Source organism: Megalobrama amblycephala, linkage group LG24 (assembly GCF_018812025.1).
Source record: "Megalobrama amblycephala isolate DHTTF-2021 linkage group LG24, ASM1881202v1, whole genome shotgun sequence".
In the NCBI taxonomy this organism is placed as follows: Eukaryota; Metazoa; Chordata; class Actinopteri; order Cypriniformes; family Xenocyprididae; genus Megalobrama; species Megalobrama amblycephala.
This window is the reverse complement of record NC_063067.1, coordinates 30,711,662-30,729,548: the sequence shown is the minus strand read 5'-3', so window position 1 is coordinate 30,729,548 and position 17,887 is coordinate 30,711,662. Positions and strand designations below refer to the sequence as shown.

The following is a 17,887-nucleotide window of genomic DNA, read 5'->3' as shown; positions in this document are numbered from 1 at the left end:
TACTTTTACTGACAAACATATTGGCTAACTCCTCACCCCCGACCCACCCAGCTCCTTCGCTCCACCACGCCTCCATTGAAGATAAACCTGTTTTGCCAGAAAGAGATCTGACCTCTGCAGATGTCAGGAAAAAAAAAAAAAAAAAAGGGGCAGAGGAGTGTGTGTCTGTGTGTGTTGAGGGGCATGTCAGGGTCAATTCACTCATCACTATCAGTTCATCTCCAGTGAAATGACCACACAAATAGATTAACAGGTTAAGATGAAAACTGACTTGTGTGTGAGAGAAAGTGTTATCTATCACCAAAGGTTAAAACACTTTCAAATGGCTCAGTTACCGTCCATGCAGATAAGCAGTAAGGTACGGTTCTACCTTCACAGCTCGTGGATGTTTGGCACATAGCAGTTCTTATTGGTTAATCATGCTGTCATTTGAGTGTAAAATCCAATCACCATATACTTGGCTGCTGTTTTGTACTGGAAACAACTGCAGAATTTAAGGAGGCAGCAGTTTCATTCAATAGAGAGTCAAAGGCAAGAAGAGATTAGAGGACTGACCGCATCCACTAACACTTGATTTCACTAAATCAAAAATACATACTGAAGTTACTTTGTCAGAACATGTCATCTTCATGTCTTGTGCTAGTTTCTGTTTCCCTGACAGGTTTTTTGGCCCTCGCTTTATGCTGCGTACAGACATTAAGCATTGAGTCCTGCATTGAGTGCAGCCTTCAGGTTACCTAAGGCAGCAAGGAGAGCAGTTTGAAAGATCTCTGAAATTAATGATATGTAACCAGAATGGGTAACACTTTAGTATGGGGAACAATTCTCATTTTTACCTAGTTGCTTATTAGCTTTGCATATTGGCTGTTTATTAGTATTTATAAAGCACATATTAATACCTTATTCTGAATTACCATATTCTACATCCCTAAATCCTACCCAATACCTAAACTTAAACACTACAACTACCTTACTAACTATTAATATGTAGTAAATTAAGAGTTTATTGAGGCAAAAGTCATAGTTAATAGTGAATATGTGTTCCCTAAACTAAAGTGTTACCCCAGAATGATATACCGAACTTTGTTCTGTTGGTACAGAAGCACAAAATTAACAAACAGAAAAGGGGAAAAAAGAAAAAGAAATTATACATAATTTTAATTAGTGTTATCTTCAGGGAAGAATATAAATCAGGCCAACTTTAGGGTGAATTTCACAAAAAAAAAACATGTCCAAGTCATATTTTACTTCAGAATTTAAAAAAAGAAAAGAAAAAAATCCTGCAAGAAATAATATTCTACATAAAGAAAATGAAGCCTGTGTTGGCCCATTTTTAACTATATAAAAATGGGCCAACACTGTAAATATATTAAAACTATATTTTAATATATTTACACACACACACACACACACATATATGTACATATACATTCCTTCCCATGACTTTTAAAAATCTGTTACCCTGTTTTAGTTAATCATGGACACATTGAACTAATTTGTTCCCTCGTTTTGATTTAACTAAAACAAGGGAATGAATTATTACATCATGCACATGATTTACTTAAAATGAGGGAACAAATTAGTAAAACATGCTGACGTACTAGTAAGTCATGGGAATGAATTCATTATGGGGCTCCGTACATAAAAGATGATTTTAAATACTGTATTTCTGTATTTTTCATTGCCCTAATAATAATAATATTATTTTCATGATGCAAATTAAAATTTATTATTTAAGTTTTGAGGTGAAATATGACCCATACAATCATTTGTGACATTCACCCAGTAGTAACACTTTAGTTTGTCATGGTATGTGTACACACCATCATAAATTTAATGTACAATGAATTAACAAAAATAACTTGAACTTAAAACTGTTTCTAAAAAGTCAACATATCAAAATATTAAATTATTTTCCATTTCAATGAATTCAAATCTTAACATGTTACAATAATGTAAAGGTAAATTGGACAGAGGAAAAAAATATATACTAACATAACCATACAGTATGTGCATGAACTTTGCCAAGAAGAGATTCATGGTACTTGCAAAACATGTTGAGGGCAGGAGTGCCCCCTCATGGTTTTACTTTCAACAGCAGCATTTTTGAAAAGCGTAGGCTGACTTCTTAGGGGTAAACCCACAAGGCATTTCTTGTCAGAGGACTCAATATAGTGACTTAACAGCAACTAGAAGTTCTGATAAATTCACAACTGAAACCCCATTCAACTGGAAAAGTCTTATATCTATAGTTTCACAATTCAAAATATATACTATATACGTCCAGTGTAATATTTTTTTTTTTCTTTTGTTCAAGTTTGAGAAGTTCAATCAAGTTGATTCAATTCCAGGGTGAAGTCTCTGCTAAACTTTCACAGTTCCTTTACGCTGCATGGTTATTTCAAAGTTAACAAACATTGATACTGAATGGATTTCTCTGGTCAAACACCTTTTTGTCCTTGATAAAGTAGAGCTACTGAGGGACAGGAAATGCACTGCAAGATCACATGACCAAAACCAAACAACTGCCAACTGAGAAAGGAAGTAGGAAGAATTAAATAAATAATCATAAAAAAAATCAAAGGTGAAAACAAACAGATAAAAGGAGCAATAGAGGTGTAGTGCACAACTGTAGCACGGCTGTGTTCCTGGTCTATCGATATACGAGGTGGGATATGGTGCTGGATTTGAAATTGAGTTGATGATTGGGCACAAAGTTATGATGAGGATTTTTGCGGGTGCACACATCACTGGCGTAAAGGCTCATGCACATGTCACATGACACCTTGGAGCAGTTCACACAGGTGTGAGAGGCCCCTGGCTTGTTGCAAAAGCCACAGCGGGAGCCGCCCACACTCAGCCGCTCACCCCCACTGCTGCTGCTGCCACCACTGACAGAGCTGACCACCGGACTGCTGCCCGAACCCACAGGTTTACTGGGAAACAGCTTGGCGCTCATCACAGCTTTGTCCAGCAACAGCGAGTGGGACTGAGCATGAGGGAGTGGATGAGGGTGAGGGTGAGTGTGCGAGTGGGCGTTGGAGTAGACGGACAACTTCTCCTTGATGGGCATGTAGCCATCCAGAGGTCGGGAAGTTTTAGTGTAATCCTGGAAGCCGCAACAAGGCGTCGGTTCCACTGCATGGCAGGATGAACACAAGATCATGTCGCACCTCTGGCAAGAGAGAGCGAAGGGTAGCCCATGCCGCAGCCCTGGCACTTCATTATGTGCCCCTTCAGAACCCAACTGTCCCGGGCTTCTCGAGGCTCCCGGCTCGGGGGTCTAGAGGGCATCTGGTGGCCACCCAATCCCCGCTCAGTGTATAAGTCCACCTCATCCAAGGAGGACAAGTGGTAGGAGTATGGCTCAGACGGGGGTGACTGAATAGGAAAGAAGTCAGCCACTGGGCTGTAAGAGGGCGGTGCTGCCACAGGGTAAAGCGAGGGGCTAGGTCGGATGATTTCATCCTTCACGTCTTCCTCTGTGTCAACAAACAATGGCTCTTTGCGCAGACTGAGTGAAGCCTTTAACACTGGCTTGCTGGCTTGGTGCCAGTGTCCTGCACTGTCCGTTACATCCACTGACTTGGACGGCCGACCGCTTCGCCTTAGGTGGGCACGGTCGATATCCACTGGCCGCACAGACAGGCGGGACAAGTCTCCTGTAAGGCTCTCTCGTCGACGGAGGGCGTCAGCACACCCTGCTGCATCTTCTCTGGTGTTCCTTCTCACCTCCACGGCCTCCAGCTCCGAGGCAAAACCCCGAGACATGGACACCACCTCGCTGAGTAGACGGCATTCAGCCTGGGCGAGAAGCAGTTCAAAGGCAAGCTGTCGAAGGTGGGAGGCTCCGCCTGGATGGTCTCTTACGTGGTACTGCAATTCCTGGTCTCTTGAATAGCCCATGGAACGTAGAAGTGAACGCAGGTCTGCGTCGCATATCACCGATTGCAACTGGTACACGTATGGCCCTGTGAAGGTCTGTAAGAGTGAAAGAAAAGTCATTACACTGTCAAAAGCAAATTGAATTATGAGGTTCGCACTGTCTTGTCTCATATTTTCACATTAACAAACAAAAAAATTTAAGGTTTTAATAGAAGGCTCACTAATTAACCCCAAAATGCAGTGCAGTCTCACTGAATCTACAACATTAGGGTGTACTCCCACTAGGCACAGTTGTGTTGTACCGTGCCTTGGCACGAGAACCAGACCTGTTATAAGCCCTAAATATATTCTAATTAAATTTATTGAAAAGTGTACTATCCAAGTAGTTATAGAAGATGTTTGCTGTCGTAATGATGACAGTAGCTCACACAATAGTAGCTGTTCTGTGCTCCGGCACAGTTAGAGATCACACTACATGTGTACCGCACGCACTTGAGCCCAACTGAACCGTGCTCTGAACCAGACTTCGGGAGTGAAACGTGCTCAGACATGGCTCAGATCGCCTAGTGTGAGTACACCTTTATTCTCTTGACTCACCTTAATGCAACGGAACTCCTTCTTCCATGGAAAGAGCAGCAAGTTGGTACAGATGGTTTCCAACGTTGCAAAGGCTGTCTCCAATGTCCGCAAGTTTGCTCCTCTCTGAGTCCTCAATGAGTTCTCAGCTATGTCATAGAACCGAACCATGCGAAAACGCTGCCCGGGATCAGGCTGGTATGAGCCTAGCAGTGCTGTTGCAGTAGAAATAAGTGCTTCCTCAGTCTTAGCCCCTTGCTTATCTCCTCTTCCTTCACCAGTTCCCTCCTCAAGCCGATTCTCCAGAGATGCCACATACCTGCGGAACAAATCTTCTCGCAACTTGGCATCCATTGGTGGCAGTGGGCTGCGTAGCTTGCAAATCCCACAATCCAGGAGTTTCTTTAAACGGGACCCCTTGCCATCTCAAGGCCTCTCTCCCACTGGGACAACGGTGCAGTATGGTGGGGGAAATCAGCAAGCTGCAATCTTCCTCCAAAGGAGCGACATGGAATAATGAAAGTGAAGATGTGCTTGGTTTAATTTGGGCGTACACCTTGCCCAGGGCTCTTTCCTATTGTTATAGGCATCTCTGGGTGCTTCATTAGCCAAAACACCTCAAAAGAAGCAACATGACATGAGAAGGTGGTTGAATGGAGACTCCTCACCTTTTAAGCCCTCACTGTCAGGTTTTCCCCCTGCAGTAGGTTGAAGGTCAGGGCTTGCAGAGAGAAGCATATATTAAAAACACCATGCCCAATGCTGCCAGCTACTGCAATGACAGAAGAACAAAATCTTTTTGAATAACACCACTCAGGTGGCAGTGTAATAAGTGGGGGGCTTGCCTCAGTCCCTTTGCCTGCAATCACAAAGCTAGATCATATTTAGGGTTGGGTATCATTTGAATTTTAGAGATTCTGATTCTGCTTATCGATTCCCAGTTTCAATTCCAATGAGGTGAAGAAAAAAAAAAAAGTCAAACATTTAGATATCAAACTTTTTTTTTTTTTTTTGCAAAACATTATTTCAGCTGAATACCATGAACAAAAATCAGTAACCTAAATAATACAAATTTTAAACATAATTAAAGACAAATAAATAGTAAGTAATAATATAAGAAAAAATAAATAAATTAGCAATAGCACAAATATACAAGAGGCGGCTCACTGTGCGTGCTTTAGATGTGTGTGAAGCACTTCTCCTTAACGTTTTCTTTTGCTTGAATGGTTTAAAATCACAATTAAATGCAAACACAAGAATCATTAAGTGGAATCAAAAAATGCATCTTATCGAATCCCAGGTTGTTGGAAATTTCAATACCCAACCCTATTCATAATGCAGACATGCATCACAGAAAGACCAAAGCAGACCATGAGAATGAAAATTAATTACATATTTGTGATGTGGTCTAATTTTTAGTTAGGCATATGGATATTTGTGTGATTCTGTGGAAAGGACTTAAATATTGGTTAAACTGAGTAAAATGAAAAGTTGAAAGTTAGCACGACCAGTTAGCTGGTAGATGCCATAACGACACCATTTTGGATACAAAAAGAATCCTCATCCACAGAATGCCATTAAAATGTAGTTTTGTACTCCAACAAAATGCATTTTTTTGCAAGCAACATATACACTGTAAATATTTTATTTTAGATGATTTGTCTGATTTTTATTGTAAGGCTTTTAAAAAGCAATTAATGCAAAATTGACTAAACATTTGATCTGTCTACAGCCAGCAGTGAAGGGTTTTGGAATGTAGTTTCATCAGCCAATCAGGATTTACTGCTCAGGTGATCGACTCAGAAAAATGTCTGTCCCCAAAGACGGCAGGTCACATAAAAGAGTACTTCCGGGGTGTCCTGCGTTTATTGAGATTAATGGGAATTCTAATGGATTGCTTTCTCCAGGTATTAGATGTCATTGAATGAAGTTATCAGCAAATTAGCCAAAGTCTTTAATAAACAAACTGATAAGGGATAGGGGACAAGAGCTCTGCAGACACAGATTTCCATGTAAACCTGCCTATATGAGAGCTCTAAACCACTCTGTTTCTAGAAGCAAATGTGTACTGTGTGCAATATTGCAACACAAACCACTTCATTCCTCATTGGTTAGGCTGCCAACTAAATACACAGTATTTCCAGCATTTACCCTCAACAAAAACTGATGATGCAGGCTGTCATTCAAGCTGCTGAATACATGCTAACACTAAACACCAAGCTTTACATCTATCTATCTATCTATCTATCTATCTATCTATCTATCTATCACCATCAGGATAACATCCTATCATAATCACAACATCACACTGATTATGGAAAAGGTGGAAAATATCCACCTAAAAAATCAGGGTTCGCAGAGAACAGAGTGAAGTATTAACAAATGATTATTTCTGCCTATATTGCATTACTACAGTGACATAAACAGTGACGTGTTTTAGCCACAGAGCTAATATGACAGTCTCGTTTACATACAGTAAATAAATGTCAAAACAACAGACAGTCCGATCTGATCTCTTAACTAGTGTTTATTAAAGGGATAGACATTAATTAAGTCGTCACTCTACTCCATTTAGTTTCAACCCCATCTGTGACATTTATCAGATGCAGTTAGCACACAACTGCTAACATTAGCGCATTTGCAGGGCCCTGTAAACCCACACACCTCACAATGTAACCATACACCATCCTACAATTACTTTTTAATTACCTGAGGAAGAACACTTAAATGTAAACATGCCCGTTCAGTGTCGTGTAGTGCTGGGCACCATTAATGAGCCGCCCTACTCTCCATCATTCAGCGTCTCTTACCTTCATGTTCCGCTGGAAATCCCCACAGCCGCACTGCGCATGCGCCAAACTACCTCCCCTGCGCGCTCCCGAGGCTGCAGGCTGCAGCTAGGACTAGCGTTGGACTGTCCAATTCATTCAGCGAATCGGTTCTGCAACATGATTCGATTCATTTGAGTCATCGCTAAAAATAGTTCCCAGAAGTCCCTGCGCTGCATTTCACGTCTTCTTTTTGTACTTTAATAAATTTTGCTCAAACACTGCTGTTTTCAGTTAACGCAGGTTTGTAATTCTATACATTTAGTGACAATGTATGTGTTCCATTTTGTTGCTGTCATTCCAGTTGAGACCCTTGTTTTTTTTCTTCTTCTGCCAAATGTTACGTTGTTTACGTTTCTCACCCATCAGTTTCACTCTAAAAAGGTTATACCAGTCGAGTGATTCATTTTCACATTGCCTTTCGAATCATTTAAAAGAACCGGTTCAAGTGATTCATTCATGATTTGGATACCACTAGCAATATATCACGCTCATAACTCTTCATTAAAAGACGTCGACGACACACAAACACCACATATGTGCTATCTTTCACTCATTTGGTTAAACTCTGCGGCTTTTTGTCATTAGTCTAAATAATAAGTGTGAAATAATTTAATTTCTCATGCGTGTGCATGAGATCAGCTGAGTTTTTGCTCCTCCCATCCCAACAGTGAATCTCACCGGAGTTCAAGAACACGGAACACAGCGCAGCAGACATGGCCATGCTCAAAACAGTACCTCAAACTGATGTGAACGATGCTGAAGACGATGACTTCCTATGTCCTGTGTGTTTGGAGATATATATCTGTCCGATGACCACACAGTGCGGACATACGTGAGTATCCATGAGGTCTAGTGCTTACAGCAGTAACTTCTCGATTGACATGTTGATTAGTTTAATGCTCATTTCGTCATCACGTGAAACCGATGCACAGCCTCCATGTCATGTAATTTAAACTTAATATGACTGTGTCTAATATTAACCAATAACTACAGTTGTGCTAATATTTTCTCGGAAGACAGAAATTGGTTACTTTCAGTTTTGCTTCTTGTGTAGAAAACTTTGCAGTGTGGGATTCTGGGAGTTGTAGTGCTCACTTAATTATGCCTTTGCATGAACAAACTACAACACCCACAGTGTCCTTCTATAAAATGGGGTCTTTTCCATTTTGATGAGGTGATTTTTAATACTTTTATATGAATTGTAAGGCTCAGACATTACTGACTATCCATAACAACACACTAGTGAAAGGAATAAAATAAGAATTCCTTGTGAAAATACATTGAAAAGTATTTTAATTCTTGGAGGGGGAAAATATGGTAACCGTGTCGATGAAACCTTCAAGTGTACATTATGTCAACTAAAAATATATACATAGTGAGATACAGAGTCATGTGTCTTGTTGCAAAGTGGGATTGTCTTGTTTGTCAGCCAAATCTGCATATTTGCATGTAACATAAATGTTTTAATGTTAATATGTACGTTTTGTCTTGTCAGATTCTGTGACAGCTGCCTTCAGGAGTGCTTGCGGCCTCAGAAACCTGTGTGTGCAGTTTGCAGGACTGATCTGCGCAAATGGCATAAAGCAGATCGTTTACAAGACTTGATGCAAAGATCAATCGGGAGGTGCAAAGGCTGTACAAATGAGGTGTGTGGGTGCATGTATGCGAGTTAAACTGTATATGTTACTTTCAATGGTGTGCATTCATTTTTATAAGTGCTTATTCTGGCCAAAACCCGCCAGGAAGAGACTGTCAGACCGATATGTAAGTTGATCAATCACAGTAGGGAACCTTGGATGGTTGTACAGGAAATATTGAAGAAATTAGTGAGAATTTGGGGTGCAATATTGACAAAAAATTATTTTGCTGAGTGTGTTTTTTTGCTAATACCTTGAAAGATTTAGGCCTGTTGTGGACCATTGACTCCTGGAGGTTTCTGTATTATTTTGTGATTAGTTCATATTAGTGACAGAAACTAAGGGGCCTTAATAGGGACTTATTATGCCTATTTTTACAAGATGTACAGTGCTCAGCGTAAATGAGTACACCCCCTTTGAAAAGTAACATTGTAAACAATATCTCAATGAACACAAAAACAATTTCTAAAATGTTGACAAGACTAAGTTTAATATAACGTCTGTTTAACTTATAACATGAAAGTAAGGTTAATAATGTAATTTAGAGAACAATAATATAATTTAGAGAACAAAAAGCATATTAAAGGATTAGTCCACTTTCAAATAAAATTTTCCTGATAATTTACTCACCCCCATGTCATCCAAGATGTTCATGTCTTTCTTTCTTCTGTCAAAAAGAAATTAAGGTTTTTGATGAAAACATTCCAGGATTATTCTCCTTATAGTGGACTTCAGTGGCCTCCAGACGGTTGAAGGTCAAAATTACAGTTTCAGTGCAGCTTCAAAGGGCTTTAAACGATACCAGATGAGGAATAAGGGTCATATCTTGAGAAACGATTGGTCATATTTCCGTAGCAATATTATGGACGTGTTAATCACTGTAGTAATATATGTCTGTATTATATAGCACGTTGACTTAATCAAAAATGTTCATTAACTGGAACATCAAGTGATAACATTTCAAGTGATTTCCGTCATTTTGACAGACAATATATGTTGTAGCATTATTTACCTGCTGAATAAACGTTCCAGTAAACACTGCTAATAGGGATTAAAAGTGAAAAGGGGAGACAATTACATTTTAAGGCATCCGTGTGAAAACAAACCTGGAAAAAGACATGAGGAATTATGGAGAAAAAAAAGAGCATGCAGACCACAAATGCGCAGAATATGTTGTCTTTTTCCATACTGTTACAGTGGAACACAAACGAAAAAGAGAAAATAACCAGAAGTAAAAGAATGCAGTGACTGGAAAGAGCTCATGCCAACTATATTCTAGTTATACCACGTCACATTAGAATACCAAGCGTTACGTTATTCTCTTGAAGTCTGAACATGAGAACATGAAGGAAATTTTACAGCTCACTTAGTCAAACTGACGAATAATGATTATTATTATTAGTAGCGCAACCTTATGATTTGAAACGATTTGTTTTAGTGTTTTTGAGTGGAACTTACCCAACTGTAAGTGCCTCCCATAATCTAAAACTCAGTAGACTTGTCAAGAAAAAGGTGGATTGTGCTGGGTTAGACCCTACTCTGAAGTAGGAGCTAATTTAGTCCCCCCCAAAAAGGTGTTCCTATAACTAAAATTGTTCCCAGTTCCACACACAGGCAGTGTTAGTGATGATGATCCTGGCTTTCTGGCCAAAACACCTGTCGGACAAAGAGCGCTGCCGTGAGCTTCTTAGGAGGGCCAGATCAAAGATAATCAAATGTCAGTTGGAACATAATTATCATAGTCGTAGACGATATAGTACACCCCTGGTGAGAATAGACTTTGTGATCAGAAGTTCTTTTTTACCAAAAATTAATAAGTACTAAGTTTTACTAAATTAGTTTTTCTCAATCGATTTGACACATTTCTCCAAAGTAATGTACCTGCTCTCAAAACAGTTAACACAGTGATCTAAACACACTTACATTTGCTAAACAGTTCAACTTTACTACACAATAAAACACTGCATTTTTTTCTAGTAATGCATTTATTAAAAGTAAACACTAACATCAAAACTACAGGCATATCGTCTATTGATTTTAGAACATTTTCAGCTGTAGATGTACAAATACACTAATGAAAATACACGTTTATTGTAATGTTTTTCCAACAGGTTTTGTTATATGGGTCATTGAGCAAATAAAGCTTCAAAATGGTATTTTTTAAAAAATCTTTAAAAACTGATGCATTGCATATTTTTGAGTCATGAACAATGTGTTTAAACAAGTTTCAGTTGTTACATAACATTTCAAAGTGTTTAAATTCTTTTTTTTGTGGCACAATCAAATATTTGTAAATATATATCTACCCATACATGAAATTAGCTGTTTTTATCAGTATTTGAGAGATATCTACAACCCTTTTCACTCTGACACAATGATCTATTGGGGTCCTCTGTATTGGAGGATCAGGCTTAAGGTTATTACCTTGTTAGTTGATAATAAAATATTTGCAATTGTGCCACCCTGACATTGGAGAATATACAAATTGCCGAGAAAAAGTTTTTTCAGTTATCTCAACAACTTTAAAACTACAGATATTTAGACAATTTGTTTATATGTATATTCAAACATAACATTATGCCAAAGTATTTATCTTGAATTTCTTATAAATAAAAATAAAATTTGGGTGCAGAATCCAAAATCCCCCATACCCTCAGATAGGGCTCCTCAGGTCCAAGATTCAGAACCACTGAATTAGAGTAATTTTGATTTCATATGAAATCCACCTCTCCTCCCTACTCTTCCACCCTGCTGTCCACTTTCACTATGTCTATGTCTTCTTACAATTTCTCCTCTTGCTGTTTCCACTACACCAATGTCCTCCACTGTACTCAGCTCTTCTCCAATCCTCTTCTTTTTTTTTTTTTACTTCCTCCTCTCTCCTCATATGATCTCCTTCTATATGTTCCACTCTTCCTTTCCTTCTCATTACACTGCTTCCTCTACCCACACCACCACCTTTACGCTTAGACCTCGTTATTTCCCTCTTCTCTATGACAAATTCCAGAGTTTTGTTGGTTGTGTTTGGACAAATGGTACATAAATATTTGGGAATTGTGTAAAGCCAATAAAAAAAATATTTTTTTAAAAAAAAAAAAAGTTGTGATCGTTTTTTCCTGATTTTATGAAAGTTTTGGTTGGATGTATTAACTCTTATGAAAACATTTGAAACTTTGTGCGTAGTGTTTTGAGAAAATTATTCACATGATTTGCAATCTGTGTGAAATGAATTACCTGTTTAGGACAGTTACAAAGTGTTTAGATCACTGTATACAGATGGTCCCTGAACAGACTGTGGGTGGTCAGAGAGCTTGAACTAAAATTTGTATCCACTATTCACCAGGTTCTTTTGTCTGACATGAGAACCCACACAGGAATGTGCTCCAAATATCAAGACTATATCAAGGACGGTATGAAGTCCATTTCAAAGAACCAGTCTGCCATTGTCAGGTAATATAACATTCTTCAGTGTTTAATACTGTATGTATATGTGGGTGATTTTTTTCAATTAGGAAATACTTAATTGAAACTTTTTGTCATTCAAAAAATATTTTTTTTCTTATATAACTAATCATTTTTTTCTTAAATTTTAGTTAATCTCTTTAAAGTAAATGATTTGCTAGTTAACATTTTGTGTTAGCAAGTTTAAGGCTTGTCCAAACTTGTGAAATGTGAAAAAAAGTAATTACAATCACACGCCATTACCGTCACAAAGAATACAAAAATTTCACACAATCCTTACATTAAATTACACCAAAATCCACTTGAAGTTTCATCAAGGACACAATCAGATCTTTATTCCTTTATTCCAAAACATTTAATTTAGTCAAAAGTGCCCTGATTGAAGAATCACCTGTTTATTTTATTTTTCATCTTGACTTATGCACACTGCTTGGTTTCTTGTTCCTTTAGTTCAGTGCCGAACCGTTATACATTCACCTGTCCCTACTGTAACCAGAAGAACTTTGACCAGGATGGTCTAGTGGAGCACTGCACCTCACAGCACGCACACGACCCACGTCCAGTGGTGAGGCTTCTGCTTGTGTTTAATATACATTTGGCCCCTTCCTGATTCCCTTTTTAATGTAGTTTTCAAATTATTTTTTGAAAATGTAAATGCACTTTTAGTCTTGATACAAAGAAATTGAAGCATAGTTTGTTGTAGTTACAGTCATGTGAAAAAATAAGTACATCCCATGGAAATTATTAGATTAAAAAAAAAAAAAAAAAAAAACATATTTGGACAAGCAAAACTCTTTGAAACAGTGCCTATTAGTTGACATATATATATTTATTATATATATATATATATATATATATATATATATATATATATATATATATATAATATATATATATATATATATATATATATATATATATATATATATATATATATAGTTGCTATAAGTTGATATACTTGAATAAAACCACAGGGAAATTCACTTTTTCAATAATTTATTCAACAGAAATATCAATAAATGTTATTTTCTTTTGTGGAAAAAGTAAGTACATCCTTGGCTTCAGTAGTTACAGTACAGAGGCTGCAGTAGGACTTAGGAGAAATAACTTCTTGTAGGCATTTTGCATAAATGTCCACCAGTCTCTGACATGCTGGAATTTCCTTACCATTCCCCAATGCAATATTCTTTCATTTGCAAGATGTTCGAGGGTGTTTTTTACTGCCTATATGTTCATTCACAAACTGTAGTCTTGCTCTAATGTTCTTTTTAGATGGAAAAGTCGTATTCCTGGCACTCCTCCCATACAGGTCAAATTCGTGCAGACTCATTCTAATTGTCAAAGCATGCACTTTGACACCAACAGTGTATACTTGCAAGCAGATCCATTTTTGTGCCACTTGTAGATGACTTTGCTTACAGTAGAATGATGTATTTCAAATAATTTCCCAGACTCATAGGCATCCAAACCTTTTTTTCTGAAAGTCTCATAAAACTCTTTAGATTGTGGCATAATGACACCACACACCTAAATAACAAAAGGGAACACCAGATACTAGATGTGAGAGTTTTAAATGAAACAGGTTCCACCTGCACTTCCTAAGCAGGTTCTTATCACTGGCACCCAATCTTGAACAGCTGATTCTAATTTTTTGGATTTTTAAATGTGTGATAAATGTAAGAGTGCACTTACCTTTTCCATGTGACTGATATGACTTTTTTTCCTTATTCTTTCTTTTTTTCCCATTTAGATTGTTAAAATTACTACAAAATATCTGTTTTATTTATCATAGAGTGTGTATCAATTTTATTAATAGGCATTGTTTCAAAGAGGGTCAAATCTTTGCTGGTGGAAATATGTTAAAAAGCTAACCATTTCCATGGGATGTACTTATTATTAATTATTATTATTATTATTATTATAATAATACATTATTATTATTATTATTATTATTATTATTATTTACATGGCCATAGGTTTGGGAGACTAAACTGGTAGTGGCTGGTTGCAAAAAAAGCTTAGTCTAGTCTTACAAGTTAGTTTTTTTGTTGTTGTTTTGTTTTGTTTTTTTCCTTCAAGAGTGGTCATAACTTTTAAAAGTATATTTTAAAGTTGAATTTAAATCAATATATGTACTGAACAATTTACCAGAAAGAAATGGCCATCTCAGAGTTTCTGCACAATGCCACATTAAAGGAATTTTGATGAAAAAAAAAAGAAAGAAAAAAAGCTGTAGGGGAAAAAAAAGTTCTTTATACAGCTGATCAGTTCGGAAAGGGTAATTTCTAAGGTTCTTGGAGGTTCTCTATTGAGTGAGCATTACCTTTACATAGGGAATATTCTGAGAGGTGTTTAATATTCCTAGAAGTGGTAAAGAGTATTGTAATCAATGTTCATCTACATATATTTTGGTGTATATTGAATATCATTAATAAGGATATCATTAATAAGGATAACATGTCAGGATTTACCTTTTTAGTGCTATCACCCCTTAATAGAAATGGTTCCTGTGGAGTCAGGAGTCTTTCTTTCTAAGTTTGTAAACCTCCTCTCCACTCCTGCAGGTGTGTCCAATATGTGCCTCAATGCCCTGGGGCGACCCGAATTACAGGAGCGCTGACTTCTTTCAGCACCTCAGAATAAGACATGCTTTTTCTTACGATACTTTTGTGGTAAGTAGGTTAAGACAGTTCCATGCTCTGATTTTCTATTGTTAAAATAAAAATGTCTTACTGTTGATACAGTGATTTAGCATGGGTTCTTCTAGTAAATTTAGATTTTACCTTAACTTACATATTACATTTGGTATTCATAGTTGGGTCTAATTTAAGCTGGGAATTAATATTGCATATAATATATATATATATATATATATATATATATATATATATATATATATATATATATATATATATATATATATATATATATATATATATTTGTACTAAATAATTTGTTTGTCTAATCATGTATCATGTAAGGCAAACTCATGAAACTGTTTAGAGTTACCTCTGTGCACCAAAACAAGTCAAATTTAAACTGAAGAAACGTACAGGTAATACAGGAACAGGTAAAGTTCAGCCAAAAATTATAAATAAATGTCATAATTTACTCACACTCAAGTTGTTATAAACCTGTATGAGTTTCTTTGTTCTTTTGAATGCAAAAGATGTGAGTAACCAAACAGTTGATTGTCCCCATTATATATTTATTGTGTGTGTGTGTGTGTGTGTGTGTGTGTGTGTGTGTGTGTGTGTGTGTGTGTGTGTGTAATACAAACAAACATAATATATATTACACACACACACACACACACACACACACACACACACACACACACACAATAAATATATAATAGGGACAATCAACTGTTTGGTTACTTGCATCATCTCTCACACACACACACACACACACACACACACACACACACACGATGGAAGTCATTAGTGACCAGAAACTGTTACCAACATTCTTTAAAATATCTTCTTTTGTGTCATACAGGTTTAGAACAACTTGAGGGTGTTTTTTTTTTTTTTTTTTTTTTGGAAAAAAATATCCCTTCAAACTTCACCAAAGGGACACTAAATACTGCTAAAACATCTACTTATTTTGAATAACAAATATCTCCACATCCCTATAAATAAAATAAATTATTCAGAAATTATTCTGCTCATAATGTCAGGTCAACTAAATTTGATCAGTGATGGAAGCCATTTAGAGTTCTTTCTGTTCAATATTTTAAGTTACTTTGACTAAATTGTATAAATGTTGACTTTAAATTCTATGTAAATTAATTTTTTTCCTACGTAAATAGTTCAGTCAACTTTTAAATGAATGAAATGCTGGTGGTCTGCGAGCTGAGCTTAGACTGCTTGTAACCAATCTTAAATGCATGTATATTTTTTTCTATTTTTATTAGGATTATGCTACAGATGAGCAAGCCATGATCCAAGAAGCTCTACAGCGCTCTCTCATGGAAAACTGATGTGAGGGACACATGGATCCCCAGCTAAACTTGAAGTGATAGTTCACCCAAAAATGAAAATTATCTCATGATTTATTCACCCTCAAGCCATCCTAAGTATATATGACTATCTTATATGACTTCTTTCAGACGGACACAATCGAAGATATATTTAAAAATATCCTTAGTCCTCCAAGGTTTATAATGGTTGTGAATGGGGGGCTGTGTTTGAAGGCAAAAAAAAAAAAAAAAAAAAAATGCATCCATCCAAAAAAAAAAAAAGTAATCCATATGACTCCGGGGGTTAATAAAGGCCTTCTGAAATGAAGAAATGTGTTTTTGTAAGAAAAATATCCATATTTACAACTTTATAAATTCAAATAACTAGCTTCTGGCTAGTTCTGCATATTCTGTGCACGGTCGTCCTTATGGTTGAAGCTAGTTTTTTTGAATTTATAGTTTTAAATATGGATATTTTTCTTAGAAAAATGCATTGCTTCGCTTCAGAAGGCCTTTATTAACCCCCTGGAGTCATATGGATTACTTTTTTATGGATGGATGCATTATTTTTGGCTTCAAAACATGGCCCCGCCATTCACAACCATTATAAACGTTGGAGGACTAAGGATATTTTTAAATATATCTCTGATTGTGTTCGTCTGAAAGAAGGTAGTCATATACACCTAGGATGGCTTGACGGTGAGTAAAGCATGGGATAATTTTCATTTTTGGGTGAACTACCCTTTAACAGAACCAAAAACTACTGTTTATGTTTAAACAAATCAACAAACTATAAGGGGATTCAGGGCTGATTTATCATTATACACTAATTTTGGTAATGCCAAAGTTCCTATTGGTGTAATTTTGGTGATTTGCTTATTCAAACTCAGTCATATATCTTATATATTCATATATAAGATATTACCATATACATTCTTAGCTGTCAAAATATATAAATATATTCTGCCAATCTATAATTATTTCAAATTTTATAACAGATTTTTGTTTATAGAGTAATGTTTGTATAGCAGATTTGTCAGATTTTGTTGCACTGGAACAAAACGGCCGATATATGGATTCTTAAAGGTTTTTTTTTATGGATTATTTTGAAACCTCCTCTATATTGAGGTGAGTTTTTTCAGAAGCTTATAGGTTAGAAATACTGATATTGAATCAGATCAGTCTTTTGATCCTGAGATTGTGACATCTAATTCAAAGGCAATTTAGAGGAAACAAAGGAATAAGCTTTTTCTGTCAGTTTGTTTTGTATTATTTTGTTGTTTTGAGAAGCAGTTCAGTTTAACACTTGTTGGAGGTGTGTTTCACTTTGAGATTAGTCTTGAGATATGTGTTGAGATGAGTTTGTTCAATCCAATAGGGGGCAGTATTGTATCATTAATCCACCGTAATGTTTATCGTCTAAGTACTCTGACCCAAGAAGTGCTCTCTAAGTGTAGTGCAGCTACTGGCAAGTACATGGCTTGGTCTGATTTATCAAAAGGTATGTACTGATAGAATCTTAAAGGGATAGT

General features: G+C 36.6%; 2 protein-coding genes across 2 annotated transcripts; one reads left to right on the top strand and one right to left on the bottom strand.

Annotated features, from left to right (window-relative positions):
- Nucleotides 1-1,141: 1,141 nt before the first annotated feature.
- Nucleotides 1,142-7,264, bottom strand: spata2 (spermatogenesis associated 2). Its single transcript, XM_048177907.1, is given in 5 exon segments — nucleotides 1,142-3,186; nucleotides 3,189-3,981; nucleotides 4,483-4,950; nucleotides 5,130-5,230; nucleotides 7,171-7,264. Coding segments are annotated over 3 exon segments (1,659 nt in total). The 5' UTR covers nucleotides 4,816-4,950; nucleotides 5,130-5,230; nucleotides 7,171-7,264; the 3' UTR covers nucleotides 1,142-2,653.
- Nucleotides 7,265-7,820: 556 nt separating this feature from the next.
- rnf114 (ring finger protein 114) lies at nucleotides 7,821-16,608 on the top strand. The gene is made up of 6 exons (XM_048177908.1): nucleotides 7,821-8,124; nucleotides 8,788-8,938; nucleotides 12,273-12,379; nucleotides 12,842-12,956; nucleotides 14,956-15,063; nucleotides 16,311-16,608. Exons 1-6 carry the CDS (start codon nucleotides 8,006-8,008, stop codon nucleotides 16,374-16,376), a joined length of 666 nt encoding a protein of 221 aa, XP_048033865.1. The 5' UTR covers nucleotides 7,821-8,005; the 3' UTR covers nucleotides 16,377-16,608.
- Nucleotides 16,609-17,887: the final 1,279 nt, after the last annotated feature.

Excerpts from the sequence above, each read along its gene's own strand:
- rnf114 (XM_048177908.1), top strand. The coding sequence starts at position 8,006 with ATGGCCATGCTCAAAACAGTACCTCAAACTGATGTGAACGATGCTGAA. Across the intron at positions 12,957-14,955 it reads CACACGACCCACGTCCAGTG|GTGTGTCCAATATGTGCCTC; the intron begins GTGAGGCTTCTG and ends CCACTCCTGCAG. Across the intron at positions 15,064-16,310 it reads TTTCTTACGATACTTTTGTG|GATTATGCTACAGATGAGCA; the intron begins GTAAGTAGGTTA and ends TATTTTTATTAG.